The sequence below is a fragment of the Nicotiana tomentosiformis genome, chromosome 11 (assembly GCF_000390325.3).
Source record: "Nicotiana tomentosiformis chromosome 11, ASM39032v3, whole genome shotgun sequence".
NCBI lineage: Eukaryota > Viridiplantae > Streptophyta > Magnoliopsida > Solanales > Solanaceae > Nicotiana > Nicotiana tomentosiformis.
The window spans coordinates 116013517-116034710 of NC_090822.1; the positions used below are offsets into that span (position 1 = coordinate 116013517).

General features: G+C 35.3%; 1 protein-coding gene and 1 pseudogene across 9 annotated transcripts; one reads left to right on the top strand and one right to left on the bottom strand.

Moving 5' to 3' along the window:
• Positions 1-2397: 2397 nt before the first annotated feature.
• LOC104119079 (pentatricopeptide repeat-containing protein At3g54980, mitochondrial-like) lies at positions 2398-8410 on the top strand. Of its 9 annotated transcripts, none has more exons than XM_070187857.1 (4): positions 2398-5094; positions 5190-6045; positions 6707-6738; positions 7024-8410. In XM_070187857.1, the coding sequence occupies exon 1, from the start codon at positions 3429-3431 to the stop codon at positions 4998-5000; it is 1572 nt and encodes a 523-aa protein (XP_070043958.1). In that variant the 5' UTR covers positions 2398-3428; the 3' UTR covers positions 5001-5094; positions 5190-6045; positions 6707-6738; positions 7024-8410. The 9 variants fall into 9 exon arrangements, with proteins under 9 accessions (XP_070043958.1, XP_009628786.1, XP_070043957.1 ...); XM_009630491.4 differs by having other exon boundaries at positions 5190-5254; positions 5494-6045; positions 6707-8410; XM_070187856.1 differs by having other exon boundaries at positions 5190-5254; positions 5967-6045; positions 6707-8410.
• A 793-nt stretch (positions 8411-9203) lies between these two features.
• Positions 9204-20952, bottom strand: LOC104119084 (tRNA (cytosine(38)-C(5))-methyltransferase 2-like; annotated as a pseudogene).
• Between the last annotated feature and the right edge of the window lie 242 nt (positions 20953-21194).

Sequence of the window (21194 nt, forward strand, 5' to 3'; positions counted from 1 at the left end):
TAAAACGATACAATTGAATTTGTAACGTGGTTTATAGACAAGCGAATCGATTTGATCCCAAAATGATAAGTAAATTAAATAAAATGCAAGACTTAGCATTGAAATCGAGATAAGACAACAAATATCTTGGTTCCGGGAGTAGAGTTTTCGAAGGCAATAATACAAATATCAATAGATAAGAAATCACGTATTATTGAGCTTTTGAATAGTATATAGCATAAGTTTGTGAGAAAATTTGTTTCCCTTACAATGACTGTTGAAGTCACTATCTATAGTTGTACCTAAGGAACAAGGTCCTAGGATCAAGCCACTCTTAAATGAAAATTACGGGGGCCATTGATGAATATGTAACAACATGCTATGAATGCCAAAATTCTCTATAACGGATTGTGTATTTAATACTGCAAAATATTGTTCATTGAATGTTATCGGGTGACAGATATTTATTTGTCTTCATTAGCAATACGCCCTTCGGGATCATCCCGGTGACAACCGAAGTTGTTGTCCCCGATCTTGGTTTTCACTTGTCTTATTTTTTGTCTGTCTCCAATTTCACGTGTCGTTCTATTATACGAGTATTTAATACGAATCGATTTTACCCGGTACAAAGCTAATTGTTCTTGGTTAATCATTTCTATTACTTCCATCGAGCAGTTTGTGACCTCAAGCGGTATGAGGTTATTCTCATACTGCTTCACTTCTCTAGGTATAACGAGTTTAAGAGAATGCTATCAATTTGATTATCAAGTAATTTTTTTTTACATTTTAATACCAAATCTTTTGAATTGCCATTGACATTCACGTTTTATTTTTCTCTTTAGAACCCATCTTATTACTGAGCTAAGTTTGAAAAACAACCCATCTTGGGTTTGGACTCACCTATTAGTCACTCACTTATAGAATTAATTAAAATTATTTTTATTAAAGTACAAAACTTATGTTCTAGTATGTGGGCGAATATAAAATTGTGTGATATATGGTAATTGCACAATTGATGATAGAATATGTTGAAATTATCATGATGATATTATTAAATATTAGAACTAAACTATTATGTTCAAATAATGACTTAAAAAAGTTATGTGTAGCCGAAGTAGAGATATTATAAAAGAAAATGATTTTTGCCAATTAGTGAGGGAGGTAAATTTATCACTACTCTTAAAAATAATAATTTAAATAGAACAAATATTTTGAACAATTAAGATAATTTCATCAAGAAAAAGTATTTTGACAAAATATTATTCTTCATATCAAAACATTAAATGGCAGAGTTAAAGGACCAACTAAAACTGCCAATGAAATGTTTCATGTTTGAGGACGAATAGGTGATGAATCTAAACATGAGGGCTCAAAAGAAAATTCCATCAAAACATTAGCCAATGAGTCAATAACACGAATTCTTTGTTTCCTGAGATGAAGGAAAAAGACAGCAACTGCTGCTCTGGGGATTAGGGTTAGTGTGCTTGCGGACTACTGGCGGCTTTAGCGCTGATAACAAAACTAGCTTAGAGCCCGTTTGGATTAGCTGATTTGAATTAGCTGATAAGTATTAGGTGCTGAAAAGCACTTTTAAGTGCTGAAATTGATTTAATAAATAAGCAGTTATGTGTTTGGATACAAGTGCTGAAATTGATAATAAGCTGCTGCAGTATTTGATTAAAAAGTGCTGATAAATTTTTTTTCTGTTAAAATGACTTAAATAACCTTAGAAGTGTTTACACCTATAAGGGCGTAATATCTTCAAAATTTTAGATTCCAAATCGATCCAAATACAAAATATTCTATTTGTCATTTTATTTTAAATATAATTGTGCTTAGATAAGATAACTTTTATGATAAATATAATTTATTTTATGATAAGCATATAATCATAAGTTATAATAATTAATAAACTGATAAAAGTTTTTCAGTAAAAAATAAATCTAAATAGGACAAAATATTTGAAGAGAAACAAATACTGTCTTTATCACTACAACACTTAGAAAGTAACGTACCAAAAATTTGATATGTCCTCGTTTATTACATACAGTCCAAAGATTAATACACAATAACATAAATATAAATATGCAAAGGAATATAGAATTTTTTATCTTAAATAGTCAATGAGCATTGCAGACTTGAAGAGACGGAGTGAGGGGGTTAGGTTGAAATAGTAATTGAGTCAGTGAGTATCGATACAACAGTTTTGTTCTAAAAAAGAATATTTTAAGGATAAAATAGTAAAAATTTTGGTCAAACTTAAAGTGCTTATAAGCTAAAAATTTATAAGTTGGGGTGATCAGCTTATGACTTTTGGCTTATTTTTAACTTATAAATAGTTGACTTATAAGCACTTTAACTTTAGCAAACGCATAAATAAGGCGAAAAGTGCTTATAAGCTACTTGCTTACCCAAACACCTCTAAAAATGAAAACTTTAGTCCTCCCTTCTTCTTCCTCACAGATTCCCCCATGGCTAATCCTCTTTTGCAGACACCATCTTTGCACTTCTTCAATCTCATCCTCACTAACAAATCAACACCCACAAATTCCTGAACTTTCCCCTTCAGATTCTCTTGAAAATCCCATCTTAAACACTCAAGATTCTGAAAAGCCTGTTCCTTTACATGACATTGACCATTCTTGTGACAAACCCATTTCGGAAGATGGCGGATTTACCAATAATTATGTAGTTGATGTACTTTTGAGCCACAGAGATGACCCTGATTCAGCTTATAGGTATTTTCAAACTGCTAGGCAACAAAGGAGTTTTTGCATACAAAATATGACCCTTTCTTTGTTTTGCTTCACATATTAGTAAGTTCTACAATGCATCAACATAAAGCTCGACGTTTGCTTGATAATTATGCTTTTAGTGACTCTGGTCCATCTGCTACTGTTATTTTTAATGGTTTAGTTAATTGTTGTAAGGCTTTTGATTTCGAGTTAAATCCTCGACTTTTTAATTTCTTGATAAATAGTTGTGTGAAAGTTAATAGATTGAATGATGCAATTGATTGTTTCAATGGGATGGTTGAAATTGATATAATGTCGCGGATCCCGATTATGAACAAGCTTTTAAAGGCATTGGTGAGGCAGGGCATGATTGAAGTAGTGCGAGATTTGTATGCTGATGTAGTGTCTAGAGCGATCTGTTATGATTGTCGTACTGTGCATATTTTGAGGTCTGCTTGTCTGAGAGAAGGGAGCATGGAGGAGGCGGTGAAGCTTTTTAAGGAGGCTTAGATGAGTGGGATTAAGCTTGACACAGGGTTGTATAGCCTTTGTGTTTATGTCGCTTGTAAGGAGCAGAATCTTAGTTTCGGGTTGGAGTTGTTGGGGGAGATGAAAGACAGGGGTTGGGTTCCTTCCGAGGGCACTTATGTGAACATAATTTCCACTTGCGTGAAGTAAAAGAATATGGTTGACGCGTGAAGGCTCAAGGATGAAATGCTTAGTAATGGGCATCCGATGAACTTGGTGGTTGCAACAAGTTTGATGAAAGGGTATCATGTGCAGGGCAATTTATCAAATGCTTTGGATTTGTTTGACAAACTGGCCGAGTATGGACTCACTCCAAACAAGGTGACATATGGAGTTTTAATAGAAGGCTGCTGTAAAAATGGGAATATTGAAAAAGCAGTAGAAATTTACAGGCAAATGAAACTTGCTGGAATCAAGCCTAATGTTTATGTTGAGAATTCGTTAATAAAGGGATTTTTGAGTGTTAACTTGTTAGATGAAGCATTGAATGTGTTTGATGAGGCAATAAATTTTGGGACGGCCAATGTTTTCACTTACAATAGTATAATAGCCTGGTATTGTAAGAAGAGTCAAATGGATGACGCTCAAAACGTGTGGGATAAGATGGTCGATAATGGAGTCGTACCTTCTATAGATTCATACAACAATATGATTCTTGGAAATTGCAGAAACGGGAATATGGACAAAGCATTGGATGTGTTCTCTCAGTTGCCAGAAAGGCAGTTGAAAGCTAATATTGTAACATATAGCATTTTGATTGACGGATATTTTAGAAAAGGTGACACTGATAAAGCGGGGAACACATTTGATCAAATGGTCTCTTCAGGAATTGCCCCTACTGACTGCACATTCAATATTATTATAAGTGGTATGTCCAAAGCTCGCAAAATGTCAGAGGCAAAAGATTTTCTTAAAAAGATTGTTGCAGGAGGTCTCCTTCCAACATGCATGTCTTGCAATAGCCTAATAGATGGATTTTTGAAGGAAGATGATGTCACCTCAGCATTGGCTGTTTACAGAGAGTTGTGCGATAGTGGGATTTCCCCAGATGTTGCAATTTACACAACTTTGATTGATGGATTCTGCAAAAGCAATAACATTGATCTAGCTTTAAAAATGTTGAATGAGATGAGAAATAGAGAAATTAAGTTAGATGCTATTGCGTATGCTGTTCTTATAGATGGCTTTTGCAAAAGAAGAGACATGAAAAATGCTTCTGAACTTTTTGATGAAATCCTTCAAGTTGGTCTACCTCCTAACCTATTTGTGTATAACAGCATGATAAATGGGTTTAGAAATGTAAATAATATGGAAGCAGCACTAGTCTTGCATGATAGGATGATCAATGAAGGCGTTACATGTGATTTGGAAACATACACCGCATTGATTGATGGGCTTTTAAAGGATGGAAAAATAGTTATGGCATCTGATTTGTTCACCGAGATGCTTGTAAAGGGTATAATGCCCGACGACATCACATATAATGTTCTTATACACGGTCTTTGCAATAAAGGTCAGGTTGAGAATGCGCACAAGGTCTTAGAGGAGATGTTTAAAAAGAGTACGACTCCTAATGTTCTGATTTATAATACATTAATTGCTGGATACTTCAAGGAGGGAAATTTGCAAGAGGCATTTAGGTTGCATGATGAGATGCTTGACAAAGGTCTTAAGCCTGACGATGCAACCTATGATATTCTTGTAAGTGGTTCATTCAGAGGAAACAGTTTCGCTCTTGGTACTTCATTGCCGCAATGAACTAGACACCCTCTAGCATGCCTGTTTTAATTTCTTGAAGATATATATTGTCCCTTGGATTTCACTCTTGTCACATGTCTCTGTTGTCTGCAAGGTAAACTGAACTTGCTAACTAGTGTTTACAGTGAATTGAGTTAGATACTGATGAGGTTTGGTTTCACTATGACCATTCATTTCTATATCTCTTAGGTTGACAGCTTTAATGGTTGGGGTCCAATGAACTACTTTCGCTTCGTCGCTTGAGTCCCTCGAAGGTATGAATTCTAGTTCATCTTTCTAAGATTGTCACCTGTTGCATTCATAAAAGAGAGGGTGGGGTTGGGGGGAAATCAAAAGAGAAGCAGGATTTTCCGCTGATTCATAATTTAATTTGGATATGAACTTGGGTCTTCTAAAATCTTGAAATTGAACAAACGAGTTCAAGCTGTCTGGTAAATGTTGATCAATAAGTGAACAACTGGATCTTTGTTTTTTGTTTGGTAAATTTTAATAGTTTAATTTGGAGATACTCGAGGCGTGCTGGTGCTGCATTGTCTTATTTGGACCTTATAGAAGGATGAATAGCAGATAACCTGTTTTTGATAGGTAAGCTTATTTTTATTAACACAAAAGCACTATTACTGAGCGCTGGATATTCACAGAGGAGATTGCAGCAAAAAGCCTCAGCTCCCTATTTTTTCAGCTGAGGAGAAATCTAATAAGCTATCTAGCCATTTACAATCTGCATCTTACACCAAAAATCTGGAAAAAGAAAGTCAATTTTATTTTTAAGCTATGAATATCCTCTCATCTGCTTGGGGAAAATCTCAATTCTCTTTCTTCTCAAATGATCGACTATAAATAGGGTGGGCTAGCATCCCAAATCTTCCTTCTGTCTTTATCTCTTCCTTTCCTTATCCAGCTATGCAGTTGTTCCTGCTGTTGTAGCCTTTTAGGCATTGCTCATCTTACTCTAAATATATTCAGGAAGCGGTACCAACAGTTCTGAGACCACTTTGCTGTGAAGGAACAGATGATTGCTATCTTAAGCCACCATTCTACGGAGGTATGATTACCCTCCTTTGAAATTCACCAAGTCAGGGCTGCCTCATAAGACACCACCTGACAGAAGCAAGCCCCTTAATATATAGCCTTGTTCCTCTAGATTCTCTTCCAAGGCCATTGGCCGTGTTGGTCAGCAGTAGATAGCAGGTTTTTACACTGAATTCTTCATTCGTAGTGACTGATGAGTACCTGAAGTTTTGGGGAATGTCTGATCTTTTTTCAAATCTGAAAAATTTAGTCTATTAGTTTGTTAGGCAACTCTTTCTTATGCAAAAAGAAGTGGTTGATGATTGAGGATCTTCCACAATTTTCTGGTTCCTTTGATATCAAGGGACTTTGCTATTCCCCTCTCTCTCTCTCTCAAGTGTAAGAATTGAGGACCTTGCACAATTTGTTGGCTCCTTCTACACCAAGCGATTTTGCTATCCCCCCCCCCCCCCTCTGTGTCACACACACACACACAAAGATCCTTCATGCTGTTTGCAAAATCATGATGTAACTTGACCTTAGCCAAACAATGTCATGATGTAACTTGATCCACCTTGTTGGTGCCCATCTTTTAAAGTCCTTTCATCAATCAAAATAGATTTAAAAAAAAAAAAAAGAAAAAATATTCTTGTTAATAACTGAATCTTATCTGTTCAAACAATTTCTTACTCTAGGTTGAAGGCATGATATGAGAAAGCTTAAAGAGGTACGATCATATTGAGTTCAAATATCTTGTCTTAAACTTTTTGCTGAAGTATAACAAAAAAGAAAACAAGAATTAGGAGGCTCATGGAAATAAGGAGGGAGAGACTTGCTGATTTCTTTTTCTTCTTTAACAAGGGAATTCCTAGTCTTTTTCTTGTTATATTTTGGTGAGACAAAATAAATCTTCCTTGTTAGTCATACTTAATGGTTGAAAAAGCTGATTAAAATGATTTGCAAATGATTGCCTTTTTCACTTAAACAGGGAAATCTGGCCTCTCCTTTTCAGGTTTTAGCCCTGCCTAACGTAGTGTAAGTTTACTTGGATTTCACTTTGTCTGTGAAGGCTACACTGAGGAAACACTAGATAAGTACTACAGCGAAATATTTACTTGGATCTCTTGAAATCTTGAAAAGCAGACTACAGAGAACTTCCACTGAACATGCGGCTGCTAAATTAATTGATAAATTTAGATAATTGAAGAATTTTGAATCGTAGACAAAGATTCGATACTAATTCGATTAATTGTGTGCCAAATGTCATCACTATAACATGTCAAGTTCAATTTTTTAGGAAAAAAACTCCAACAAAAGTTTCAAAATTATTAAAACGATACCAATTTTAAAAAAAATTATACTTCCTCCCACGTATAAGAAAAATTAAAACTTCCTCCCATGTTTGTTTGGTAATTTTTTTTTGATTTATTTATTAAACCTTGCAATGCAAAAAGAAATAAATATTTTCTCTCACGTTATTTTGTGCTGCAGTTTGTAATTTATTTATATATTTTTGTAACACGAAAACAAAACAAAAAAGAATGAAAAGATATATCAGCCGAAAATTCAATTCCACGACTATTGTCTTCCCAAATGTGTGCTTGGAACAATAATTCTAATCTACCTCCATAGTTGATTCATATCCATGTTCTTTTGTGCAAATAATTGTTTATGCGATTTTTTTTTTATGTATCCACATTAAGCCAAGTGGCAGAATAATAATAAGTTACTTGACATTGCTCAAGACAATTAGCAATATTAGGATAATATAAATAAATAATATAATAAAATTAATTAGTTTAGAATTAGTGTAGTTAATTTTGCTATATGATTGTGAAATGCGGCATTTTTAATTACATTAGACGTGATTTTTTTTAAATGATTTTATTCCTCAGATAAGAGATTGTTATAATGTCGTGTAATATGCTCTAAAATTAGATGTTTGAGTTGATTTGGTTAAAAATGCTAGCACATAACCTAGCAGATTTAAGTTTGTGATAGTTTGTTTTCTCCTAAAGTGTAGGAAGCTAGAAATTATATAGATTTATGGAAGAGAAAGATAGGAGTCTTTCGTTAACAGATTTTTATTATTCACATTCTTTAATTTGTCTAAATTTATAAATAATACTTCTACATATCAAGCATATTTGAAGGATCATCTAATTAGTTTGAATTGCAGAATTTAATAAACTACATGATTCCTACGTGGGGTTATCTATTTGAAGATAACTACCATATTAGGAAAAAAAACTACTTCCCAATTTGAAGTGACAATTTTTATTTTTGAGCTTTTATTTTAAAATAATTTTGAAACTCCAACTATGTTGAGCTTTGTCCTAAAAATTTACACTTGTCATCTTATAGTTATGCCACTTAGCATCATATAATTGTTTTGCTTCTATTTTTCCATATAGATAGATTAACAAATTTTTATTATTCATATTCTTCAATTTGTCTAACTTTATAAATAATAATTTTGTATATTATTTATTGACTTTATAATTTTAAATATCAAACATATTTGCAGGATCTTCAAATTAATTTGGATTGTAAAATTTTAAAAACTATATGATTCCTACGAGAGGTTATCTATTTGAAGATACTTACCATATTAGGAAGAAAACTACTTCCCAATATGAATTGTCAATTTTATTTTTTTAAATTTTCGATTTTTATTTTAAAATAATTTGAAACTTCAACTTTCTCGGAGCTTTGTCCTAAAAAATTATACTTTTCATCTTATAATTATGCCACTTGGCATCATATAATTGTTTTTCTTTTCTTTTTCTATTTATTTATTGAAGAAGATTAGTTTGTGTGTCATATCACGTGTTCCGCTGTGTATTTATTTTCTACTGTCCCAAAATTGAGTTCAATTTCTCAAGGAAAAACTTATTGCTCGCTTTTTAAACCAAAAATTTGTACAATAAATTGGGTTGGATACCAGATTGGGCTTCGTTTAGTGGACGACCAGATTTTTGGAAATTGAATGTATCTTTAACAAGAATAGGGAAAAACCTCATGCCCAGACAACCTTAGGATGAATTCACAAAAGGGTCCTTACACATATCCAGAATCAGAGAGAATATGTATTGGTGATAAAGTCCAATAAGGTTTTCACCATGAAAACTTGCTCATAACGACCAGCTCGTACTGTGGGTAACAAGTAATTAGTAATGTATAAGCTGAACATCGAGAAAATGTAGTTAGATAAAAGAAAAAAAAAGAGAATGTATTTAGCCAATGTTTGTAACTGGAAACAGGGGCGGAGCTAGAGCTTCGGACGCGGGTTCGGTCGAACCCAGTAACTTTGTCCAAACTCTATATTTGCCTTTAAAAATTCATTGAATATGTACAAATTATTAATTTAGAACCCAGTAACTTAGAAGGAATAAAATCCCGAACCTATCAGCTTCAAATCCTGGCTCCGCCACTGGAATTGATGAAACCTCCTTTCCCTTAATTCAAATGTTTTACTTCTTTCCTGACCTTGAACTATTTTGATAGCCCAACCCACTTTATCTTAGATATGAAATTAGGCCAGCATTCTTGCTGTTGGCAATGGCTTCAATCTTATACATTTCAAAGTATTGTGAGTGCAGTGAGAACCACTCTATGCACAAGGCCAATGAGCAGAACGCAGAAAGGGCATCTCAGTTCTCTCTCTTTAACACGGTTTGCTGAAGTCAGATGTAACCCTCTCACTTGGATCAGGATTAAATGTTCTTAACCGCGATGGCTGCAGATTGTTCTTCTGCATTAACGTGTCAGCACTGCTTCTCTATAGTGTATCCTACTAGACAATCAGGTTCAGGGAAAATGTGTTGGCTTTTGAATTTTCATCAAGCAAACCTTTTAAGGATGGAGCTTCAGATAATAGCAAGCAAATCTTTTAAAGAGATATTGAAGCAGTGGAGCGACTACTCCCACACTTGAACTGTTTCCTAGCATTGCATAACTGCAACAGAAAACCAAAAGGCATATCTTAGCAAGCAAATCTTTTATGAAACCCAGAAAAAAATTACTGAAATCTTTTGTGAAGTAAAAGCCAGGAAGAGCTCCTAGCCCTCCTCACTGAATTTAAGCTAATTAAAGTGACGACTCTAGTTTCACGGCAATCTGGTGTGGTATTACCATGTTTACTTGTTTGTTTGTTCATTTACTTGTTCACTTATAAAAATATGGAGTTTTAAATAAGATCTGAATGCCTTCTATACCGATTCAAATAATGAAATGATCAGAATCATCATATACTCTGTCTTTTTCTTGCTATATGGCACTCTTTCTGCTTTTGCCTATTCCAAAATGAATGACATGTTCTATATCTGAAAACCTTTTAACTTTAAACTTCCCGTTTTACCCTGAATGATATGCTCTTATAGCCATAAAAACGTCATGGCACCACAAGTTTTAAGAGTATTTTTTATGTCAAAAAGTCTTTCTTCTTTCTTAAACACAGTGCCCACGAGAAAAGCACCGCATAAAATGAAGCGGAGGGGTTACACTGTTTCTAAAATAGGAAAAGACACTATGTCTCGTAGCAGGATAGGGACATAAATTTTTTTCTAAAAGTTCAGTCCATCCACAAAGTCCCTATGGCCTATGCAATGTCAGCTTCTATGAATAACAAACAACAATTACACACTAACAATTTGAACTATAAAATCACAAGAGTTAAAAGAAAAAAAATGATTCATTACTATTGAAGTATGAGTACTGGGAAAAACGACATACCGTTGACGAAACTGGAAGTCTTCCGGAAAAGAATGCAAATTTGCAACCTACATCCCAAAAGAAAGCTATGAAGTAAGAAGAGAGTAGTTCATGAACTGAAGAGAATGAATACCTCCCTAGGTGTGAAGTATCTTAGACACAGATCCTGCAGTGAAGGCGTTCTATTCTCTGTCTTTTCCTGGATTTATGAAATGGTACCCAATGAAATCACTGGAGAGAAGTGTTTTTAAAGTGAAAAGCACAAAAAATGACAGTGTTGATGAGGCTTGAAGCGAAAAGCATGAAGTGAAGCGTACAAGTTACAAAAAGTTAAAAACTACTAAACACATATGAGTTTAGTACTATAATAACCAAATTGCAACTAAACTAACTAATTTCAGCCTCCAAAATACAATAATGCCGCTTTTAATCCAAAAATTCTCAAAGTTGAGATTCGACAAACCAACTGCTTCTTATTGGGAAGAGGGAGATATGAATGATGCATTATTATGAGCCCACAAATGCCACCTTGGCAAGCAATGACCATCCTCACACAAGTAATAGGAGTTGTATTTAACACACTGTAATATTTCTCCTCTCTTATAGTCTTCATTCCACCTTCATTGACCGCAAGAACATCCTTGGATGCTAAAACTGCTCCTACTAGTGTAATGTCTGACATCTACAACAAATTCGTTCTACAGAGAGAAGAGAGATAAACCTCCACAACCATCACAACTTGCAGTCAAAAAGAATCTATGTGATCACTGTTAACAAGATGTACATAGGCCTCATAGAAACAACACGCTCAAGTTGGGGTTTTCAATTAATGTAAATACAGAAGGAGGCATAAAAGAGAAAGAATAGATCTCTCGTAAAATTATAATGAATATGGAACTACTTAGGGGTTTTTTGGTTCAAAGAGAAGTTTAGGAATAAGTAGTTTAGGGATAAGTTATCCCGGGATTATAGTGCAGAGATTATTTCTTGTTGAATTTTTAATCCATGTCTGCTAATACCCATATTGTTATTCCACATCCTATCCGACATAAAATAATACATAAATTCCGCCATAACTTAACAAGTATTATTATAAGGAAAACCAAACTAGTAACCAAACAATGTACAGAACAATGCTGAGTTCTATGCGGTGATTATTTCTCCATACTAACCACCCAAACAAGCACTTATTGTAATGGGCTACGAAAATAAGCAGTAATCAATATATCCTCCCTGATACGCAGAATCATGGTTGCATGTCTGACATCTTATGTTCCTTAAAATTACCAAAAACTTGCATTCAGCTATTCAGTTTTCTTCTCCATTTCTATGGAATATCTAAACAAGAAATATCAAGGTAATCCCATAGAGTAGCAAAAGAAGAAATAAGAATATAAACCACTTTTCAGAAGCTACAGGGATTCTTTCTTAATTGTTATATTATAAAGACGAGAAAAAAGAACATATTCAAGGAGAAAAGTGAACAAATTGATACTTTAAAGCTTTACCTGGACGGTTGCCAGCAGGGAGCCAGTACCCTTCACATATCTGTAATAGCTTTTTGTAAAACAACAGCAACGCTTTGAATGAGGATAAACAATATCTCTAATATTTTCACCCCAACAATAACTGACAAGCAGAGAAAGCTATATTATGACATAAGAAACAGAGGAAGGAGTAGGAATCAACAGGAAGAAGGATACCCATGGCACTTCCCCATCTTTCAACCAAGCTTGATGAAACAAAGTACACATTACTTTCCTCAGCACTTCTATCTGATTTTGCTTAGTCATTGGCATGGAAAGAGGAAGTTGATGAGTCTTCCCCCTTGCCAAAAGTTTTAAATACAAGAAAATCATCCACAGGTTAACAAGCTTGAAGCAGCTCATCCCAATACTCTGCCAATTGCAGCTGTTCGTTTTCCATTGTGCTTTCAGTCTGTCCAAGTAAAGGGCCCGGGGTCCGAAGAAGCTGATTATTAAATTCAGGGACTTCAAAGGATAAAGGTTTCCTTTTGACCTGCAGTAACATATTTCCAGTGGATTCAAATTTGTGTTTTGCAAAATAAATAAATAAATGATCAATAACTCTTAGTCGATATACACAAGCATAGAACTTGCTATGAAATGCTTTTTGGTCGCCAATAAGCCACATTTGTGTTATACTAAAGTCCCATATCTAAACTCTTTAACAAGTAATAACGATGAAAAGTCTTGATTACTTATTTTCCAACTCAAGCATGTCTTCTGCAATCTATAAGCCATTGTTCATATTCACCGAAACTTTTTCAATACTAGATAGCTGTCTGTTGCCTGTGGTTCAAGAGACAGAACAAGTTTTATGAAAAATGGACTAACTTAAAGATAACTTGAAACAATTACAATTTTTTTGATAACCAAGAAATCCTTGAGGACAGTGGCGCACAGTTCGAAACTCGGTGGATGATGCCCCCCTCCCTCACCCTTCTCCATTTGAACATACATGCTTTTGTCTGCCACATCGTCCAAAACCTGCGACGTGTGCCTAACCCACACATTACGCGTTGCATTCTTACCGCTAGATCAAAGCCCGCTCTGGGGCAACTCAAAACAATTACACATTAGAACAGGTCAAGTGCTACGACAAGGTATACTAAGCTAAGCCTGGCCTAAAATCGAAACAGGACTGCATTTTTACCTTACAAATGTTTGTCAACTACGCGGCCCACGTTTTTATAAATGAAGTATCCAACATAATATAAAATGTAAGAACTTGTAATGACTATTTAAGCATATAAAAAAAGGTAACTGAGAAGCAGTTAACAGAAAACCATAATGTACTGAATATAATTCGAAAGTTAAGAGGAACCATGTTAGTTACTTACGTATTTGACTAAGATTTTTATCTTTGCTCGTCTTTGCCAAATATGAACATTGCCTTTGACTTTGTAATCAAATACAGCAATCTTTGCTCCACATAACATGTTTACTTAAGCACAATTCACTTTAGGTTGTGAATGATGCAACTTAGAAGTTTCATGTCAAATTTAGTATTTGAGAAGAATAGACAACAATCAGTAGGTAAAACTGCCTATCCCTTCCCCATTTGCTGGGGAAAAGAGAACTTTTATTTAAACATGTGGGTAAGCTTCATAAGCCAGCCAAAGGGAAAAAAATGCCCAAGTTCTTCCAATTTCTTTAATTATTTTCTTTGTTCTCCTCATTAATCTGTTTCCCATAAAAGACTTTACTTTCTAAGAAGAAATTTTAGTCAGTTCCCAAATACACCTCAGTCACTTCTCATTAATCATAAAGTGTGATCCATCAATCAATTAATTGTGACTCAATCAGAAACAAGTTGGGTAGGGTATACGAAATCCTTTGGTACTATTCCACTCTATTCAGCTAATTCCTTTCAACACATTGACAAATGCAATACATTCACAAAATATTAACAACGTTACAAATATACAACTCTTTGAAAAAATGAAACAAGTCCAAACATGCAAAATGAATGAAAACATACATGTGATGACGATGTATATTAGTGATACAAACCCAAAGAGGAAGACATACCAAGCAGTAATAACGAGGCCGAGAATATGGCAGTCCAAATTGCAGCGGACTCAAAATAAATTCTTGTGTAACAAAATTATTCTTTTCCAATATTTCGACCAATATCTCATGGGTATCAGAAGTCTGCAATAAAGAAAAAAGTATAGTATATTCCAAGATGACCATCTTTGAAAAGTATAGCAAAAGATAGTTGGGTAGACTTAATGGAGCATGGATTGGAAGGATACAAACCTCAAATCCTACAACATTTTCCACAAAAAGATATGAGGGAGGCTGCAATAGCTGTGGTATAAGTTCCAGAATTTTAATAAAAGATGATGCCCGCGCATCACTGGAACCTTTCTGGAGCCCTGACACAAAAATGTAACAAAAAGGTTTCAGTTAATGTGACAATACGAAGAAGACGAAAATAAAAGGGAAAATTGGGAACACAATTCATCACCTTGACGAGTATTAGGAGAAAGTAACCAAGCATCAGCATTGTAGCGGTCAAGATCAGCGGCATTCAGAGTCTGAATGTTACCCTAAGGTCATCCAAAAACATAAACTTTACCAATACTATTTAGTGTCACAAAAACATCTGACACTTACCAATGGATGAATAAATTCTCAGCGACTTTCTCTTTCGATAAGTACACATTGTCAGCTACATTCCTATAAAAATCAACAGACTAAAATGCTCTCTCCATTTCAAATTGAGTTTCACATTGTTGTTTTTAATCCATTTGATAATAAAATGGTACACTTTTCATACATAGTAATAGAGGACTCACTTCTACTTTTCTCTATAAACTTATTCTCTACTTACTAAACATAAAATAGAAGATACCTAAAATGCTAAAGCATGCCATGCATATGATAGTAAACTGTATTTGTAAAATAATTCTGGAGAAGATAAAATAACATATAAACAGAAATGTAAAAGAAACAGAATTTAATCCGAGCTCATTGAATTCACAGTGTTTCCTTAAGGAATTTAATCCCCTCCTAGTACCCAAGGTTGTGGATTATTTCCTCCCAGGATAGAACGAATTACACACTGGTGTAGCGGTATTTCAAACCCCAGTGTTTCAGCGAACATAAAGATCGGTAGCAAATCACACTTACTGTTGTTTTCTTTGTAGTTAAAACAATGCAGAAAAAAGGAGGAGAACTCAGAAATTCGTATTGAAAATCTGAGAGAATGGACTGGTATTTATAGCCAATGTTGAGCTCAAACTAAAGAGTTGCAACTCTTCAAAACTGAAGAGGTGCAACTCTTCAGAAGGGCTGTTTGTGTAAAACGGACATAACGTAAATGACTTTTACAAAAACCGAAAGGGCATATAATGTTCCGTTGGATTTAATATTAATTTTTCGTTTAAAAAAAACGGATATTTAATAACATTTCTGTTAATATTTACTATTAATAAATAAATTTGGTCCAAAAAATTAATCAATCAATCGATCATTTGACCAAATCCAAATCCAAATCCAAATCCGAAGCCGAGTCGAGCGAGCGACGACGGCGGCGCGAGACTTGCCTTCTTCTTAACTCTTTAAGAGCTAGAAGAAGAGCAATTGTATATATACCCATCAAAACCTTTTCCTCTTCCAATATGGGACAATGTCCCTTTGTCAAGGAGGGAAACTCAAATATTTTCAATTTCCCTCTATTTCCCATTCACCCTCTTTTAAGCTATATTTAAGCTTAAAACCCCAACAATCCCGCACATGAACGGGGAATGGCTATATCACGGAAATATGCATGAAAAACTGTGTGATTCGCAAGCAAAGATTAATTGCATCTGGATAAGTAGGTTTCCCTTTGAACTTTCCGTAGTGAACTTATGTCGGATATACTCGGTCAATCGGTAGATTTGATATCTTTGAACCGTCGAACTTTGGTGTATACCTAGACAACCATAAGTCACATAACCAACCCTTAACCGTCTTTGGCTCTCATTGTTGTGTTCGTTTCAGCCATGAACACCGCTTGGTGTCATAAGTGCGTAGAGAACTGGCCTTACAAAATTCTCCTTGAAGCGGCTAACACTTCACACTTACATAGGTGATTCCTAAACGTGTTATCCCGTAGATACACTATTTGATATACCCCGTATCAAATTTAGAAATCATTAAAAAGCCTTAATGCTTTATCCTTGGTACTAAACATTGTCTCATCACGAGAATGGACCAAACTTTTAGTTGACAATGTTAAACCGTCATTAATGACTTTGTTTGATCTCCTTGAACCTAGATTTTGGGATCTCCAGTCTTCTAGGTAGAGTTACCGCCACAATGGCTTGTTCTCGACCATAGTCCCATTCCCCACGATGATTTTTCAACTACCTCTCTAGTTAGGCCTTTTGTAAGTGGATCTGACACATTATCGCTTGACTTTACATAGTCAATCGTGATAATTCCTCTAGAGAGTAATTGCCTAACGGTTTTATGTCTTCGTCGTATATGACGAGATTTACCGTTATACATCACGCTCCCAGCACTTCAAATTGCCGCTTGACTATCACAATGTATGCATATTGGTGCCAACGGTTTGGGCCAAAATGAAATGTCTTCCAAGAAATTCCGGAGCCATTCAGCTTCTTCACCGGCTTTATCTAAGGCTATGAACTCAGCCTCCATTGTACAGCGGGCAATACAAGTTTGCTTGGACGACTTCCAAGATACCGCTCCTTCACCAATAGTGAATACATATCCACTTGTGGACTTAGAATCAGTTGAACCGGTGATCCAATTTGCATCACAGTATCCCTAAATCACCGTAGGATATTTACTGTAGTGCAAAACAAAGTCCTGGGTATGTTCTAAATATCCCACAACTCGTTTCATTGCCATCCAATGAGATTGACCTGGATTGCTCGTGTATCGACTCAATTTACTTATAGCACAAGCTATATCTGGTCGTGTACAATTCATGATATACATTAAGTGTTGGGTTTTTAAGATTAAATGTAGCTTAAAAGAGGGTGAATGAAAAATGGAGGGAAATTGAAAATATTTAAGTTTCCCTCCTTAACAAAGGGACATTGTCCCATATTGAAAAATGAAAAGGTTTTGATGGATATATATACAATTGCTCTTCTTCTAGCTTTTAAAGAGTTAAGAAGAAGGCAAGCCTCGCGCCGTCGCTCGCTCGGCTTCGGATTTGGATTTGGTCAAATGATCGATTAATTTTTTGGACCAAATTTATTTGTTAATAGTAAATATTAACAGAAATGTTATTAAATATCCATTTTTTTTAAAACGAAAAATTAATATTAAATCCAACGGAACATTATATGCCCTTTCGGTTATTGTAAAAGTCATTTTACGTTATGGCCGTTTTACACAAACAGCCCTTTTGAAGAGTTGCACCTCTTCAGTTTTGAAGAGTTGCACCTCTTCAGTTTGAGTTCAACATTGGCTTTAAATACCAGTCCATTCTCTCAGATTTTCAATACGAATTTCTGAGTTCTCCTCCTTTCTTCTGCATTATTTTAACTTTTAACTACAAAGAAAGCAACAGCAAGCGTCATTTGCTACCGATCTTTGTGTTCGCTGAAACACTGGGGTTTGAAATACCGCTACACCAGTGTGTAATTCGTTCTATCCTGAGAGGAAATAATCCACATCCTTGGGTACTAGGAGGGGATTAAATTCCTTAAGGAAACACTGTGAATTCAGTGGGCTCAGATTAAATTATGTTTCTTTTACATTTATGTTTATATGTTATTTTATCTTCTCCAAAATTATTTTACAAATACAGTTTACTATCAAGCTTAAGGAATTTATTATTTTCTGTATTTGTGTTATACTCGTTGTTCTGGAGACTAAAACCTTTGTGGTTTTCTACCCCATTGGATATTAAAATCTACGTGATTTTACCGTTTTTTTGTGTCATTCTTTTACAGAAATGACGAATGACAACGGGAACCAGACTGTTCCTATGGTAACTGCCAATGCATCGACAAGCCTAAGAACACCGGCATTGGCACCGGCAGAAAAACCCGAAAAATTTTCCGGGATTGATTTCAAGCTTTGGCAGCAGAAGATGTTCTTCTACTTGACGACTTTAAGTCTGCAGAAGTTCATTAAGGAAGATGTTCCTGTTTTGCCTGATGAAACTCCAGAAAATGAACGCTTTCTCGTGACTGAGGCGTTGAAGCATTCTGATTTTCTATGCAAGAATTACATTCTTAACGAACTGGAGGACGATCTGTATAACGTCTATAGTAATGTGGAGACGTCAAAACAACTGTGGATAGCGCTTGAAAGGAAATACAAAACGGAAGATGTCGGGTTAAAGAAATTTGTTGCCGCTAAATTTTTGGACTACAAAATGGTAGATAGCAAGTCTGTTATTACCCAAGTCCAGGAATTGCAAGTGATTATTTACGATCTGCTTGCTGAAGGTCTTGTCATCAATGAAGCATTCCAAGTTGCAGCGATGATTGAGAAGTTGCCTCCTTTGTGGAAGGACTTCAAAAACTACTTGAAACACAAACGCAGGGAGAGGTCCCTTGAAGATCTCATTGTTCGGTTGAGAATCGAAGAGGACAACAAAGCTGCTGAAAAGAAAGGCCGTGGAAACTCAACAATAATGGGAGCAAATATTGTTGAGGATACTCTTCAAAATAATAGTGTAAGGCCCCGTTAAAATTTTCTAATAATTTAATATTTTAAAGTGCGACAACGGTATTCGGGAATAACGTATTCGAGTATCAAATGAGACCTATGGGGCGGAACCACATTATTTGAACATCAAAAGTGTTTCAACAACATTGCTTCTTCGAGTATAAGTGGTATCACATTAATCAAATGAGCTCCAAATTCAGTTTTGATTGAAGCATTAGATCCGTATTGAAATTACGGAGCCATAGCAAAAATAATCGTCGAATTCGAACATCGTCTGAGAGAGTTATGCCCATTCCCGTGTCATAAAAAAATCATTTCCCGTCGCCAGCGCCCAGGGTAGCGCGGGCGTTGTCCCTGGCGCTGGGGTTTCTTTCAGCTACTGGAACCAGCACCACAGGCAGCCCCCGGCGCCACTTGTGGCGCCCGAAACGCTATATACTCATTTCGGGGTTCATTTTACCCCATTTTTCTTGGCCGAACTTTGGGGTTTTCCTCCACTCTCTCAAGACCTCCAACTCCCCCCATCTTCAAGGTGAGTAATCCCTACTAATTTTATGTTTCATTTCATCAATTCCACCCTAAGACTAACTCAATCCTCCATAAAATACATATATCTTCAAGCTTGATACATAGATCTCCAAAAGGTTTTAGTTTCCAGAACAGTGAGTATAACACAAACACAGAAAATATTAAATTCCTTAAGTTTGATAGTAAACTGTATTTGTAAAAATAATTCTGGAGAAGATAAAACAACATATAAACAGAAATGTAAAAGAAACAGAATTTAATCTGAGCCCACTGGATTCACAGTGTTTCCTTAAGGAATTTAATCCCCTCCTAGTACCTAAGGTTGTGGATTATTTTCTCCCAGGATAGAACAAATTACACACTGGTGTAGCAGTATTTCAGACCCTAGTGTTTCAGCGAACACAAAGATCGGTAGCAAATCACACTTACTGTTGCTTTCTTTGTAGTTAAAACAATGCAGAAGAAAGGAGGAGAACTCAGAAATTCGTATTGAAAATCTGAGAGAATGGACTGGTATTTATAGTCAATGTTGAGCTCAAACTGAAGAGGTGCAACTCTTCAAAACTGAAGAGGTGCAACTCTTCAGAAGGGTTGTTTGTGTAAAACGGCCATAACGTAAATGGCTTTTACAAAAACCGAAAGAGCATATAATGTTCCGTCGGATTTAATATTAATTTTTCGTTATTTAATAAAATTTCTGTTAATATTTACTATTAACAAATAAATTTGGTCCAAAAAATTAATCAATCAATTGACAAAATCCGAAGCCGAAGCCGAGCGGAGCGAGCCACGACGGCGCGAGGCTTGCCTTTTTCTTAACTTTTTAAGAGCTAGAAGAAGAGCAATTATATACCCATCAAAATGTTTTCCTCTTCCAATATGGGACAATGTCCCTTTGTCAAGTAGGGAAACTCAAATATTTTCAATTTCCTTAAATTTCTAATTCACCCTCTTTTAAATTACATTTAAGCTTAAAAAACCAACAATATGTTCCTTCAACAAATACTGAATAATTTAAATTTTTTAGTGCAAACACGAACAAAACTACTCCATTAAACTGAGAATACATGCCAACATTAGGAATGATGTAATGCACTTTGTAAGTTTCTAGTTTAAATACAAGTTGTCTCGTTACCAACAAGAAAATGGAATTATGTGGTGAATTTTCTCAAAACCTGAAAGGGGCGGTGACCGAAATTGTGCTGGTAAACGTCATTAGCGACGTCGTTTCGTTTATGTCGAAAGCCTCCACAACTGTGGCGTTGACGGCGGCTTTGAGCAAAGAATATCGCATGCCGCCAATGCCTCTGTAGAACTCCAGCACTCGCCATGGCTTTCTAGAAGCTTCCAACTCCATCAACTTGCTGTTCCAACAATTTGAAAGGGATTCACTGAGTTTGCAACTTGCAAGTTGAATGATATTTATTCCGGCGAAAGCAGCTCGATCGGATGAAGCTCTTTAATTATTAGAGTTGTTAACTCAAATGGTCCCTTAAGCTTGGGGAATGATCTTTGTTGGTCCCTATAATATATCGCTGAACATTTATAATACTTACGTTTAGAAAACTAATACGCTTTCACCAACACGAGAGTAGGGGCGGATGTAGCCCTAAAATACCGGATTTAATTGAACCCGTAATTTTGACGCATAACATAAATTTATATGCAAAAAATTACTAAAATCGTAATAAATTATAGGTATAAGCCCATAACTTTGAGGATAATGAGTTCAATATTAAGAACCTTAAAGGTTGAACCATAAAATTTAAAT

Bases quoted from the DNA above. Each gene is read 5' to 3' on its own strand.
- LOC104119079 (XM_070187855.1), top strand. From the start codon at position 3,429: ATGCTTAGTAATGGGCATCCGATGAACTTGGTGGTTGCAACAAGTTTG.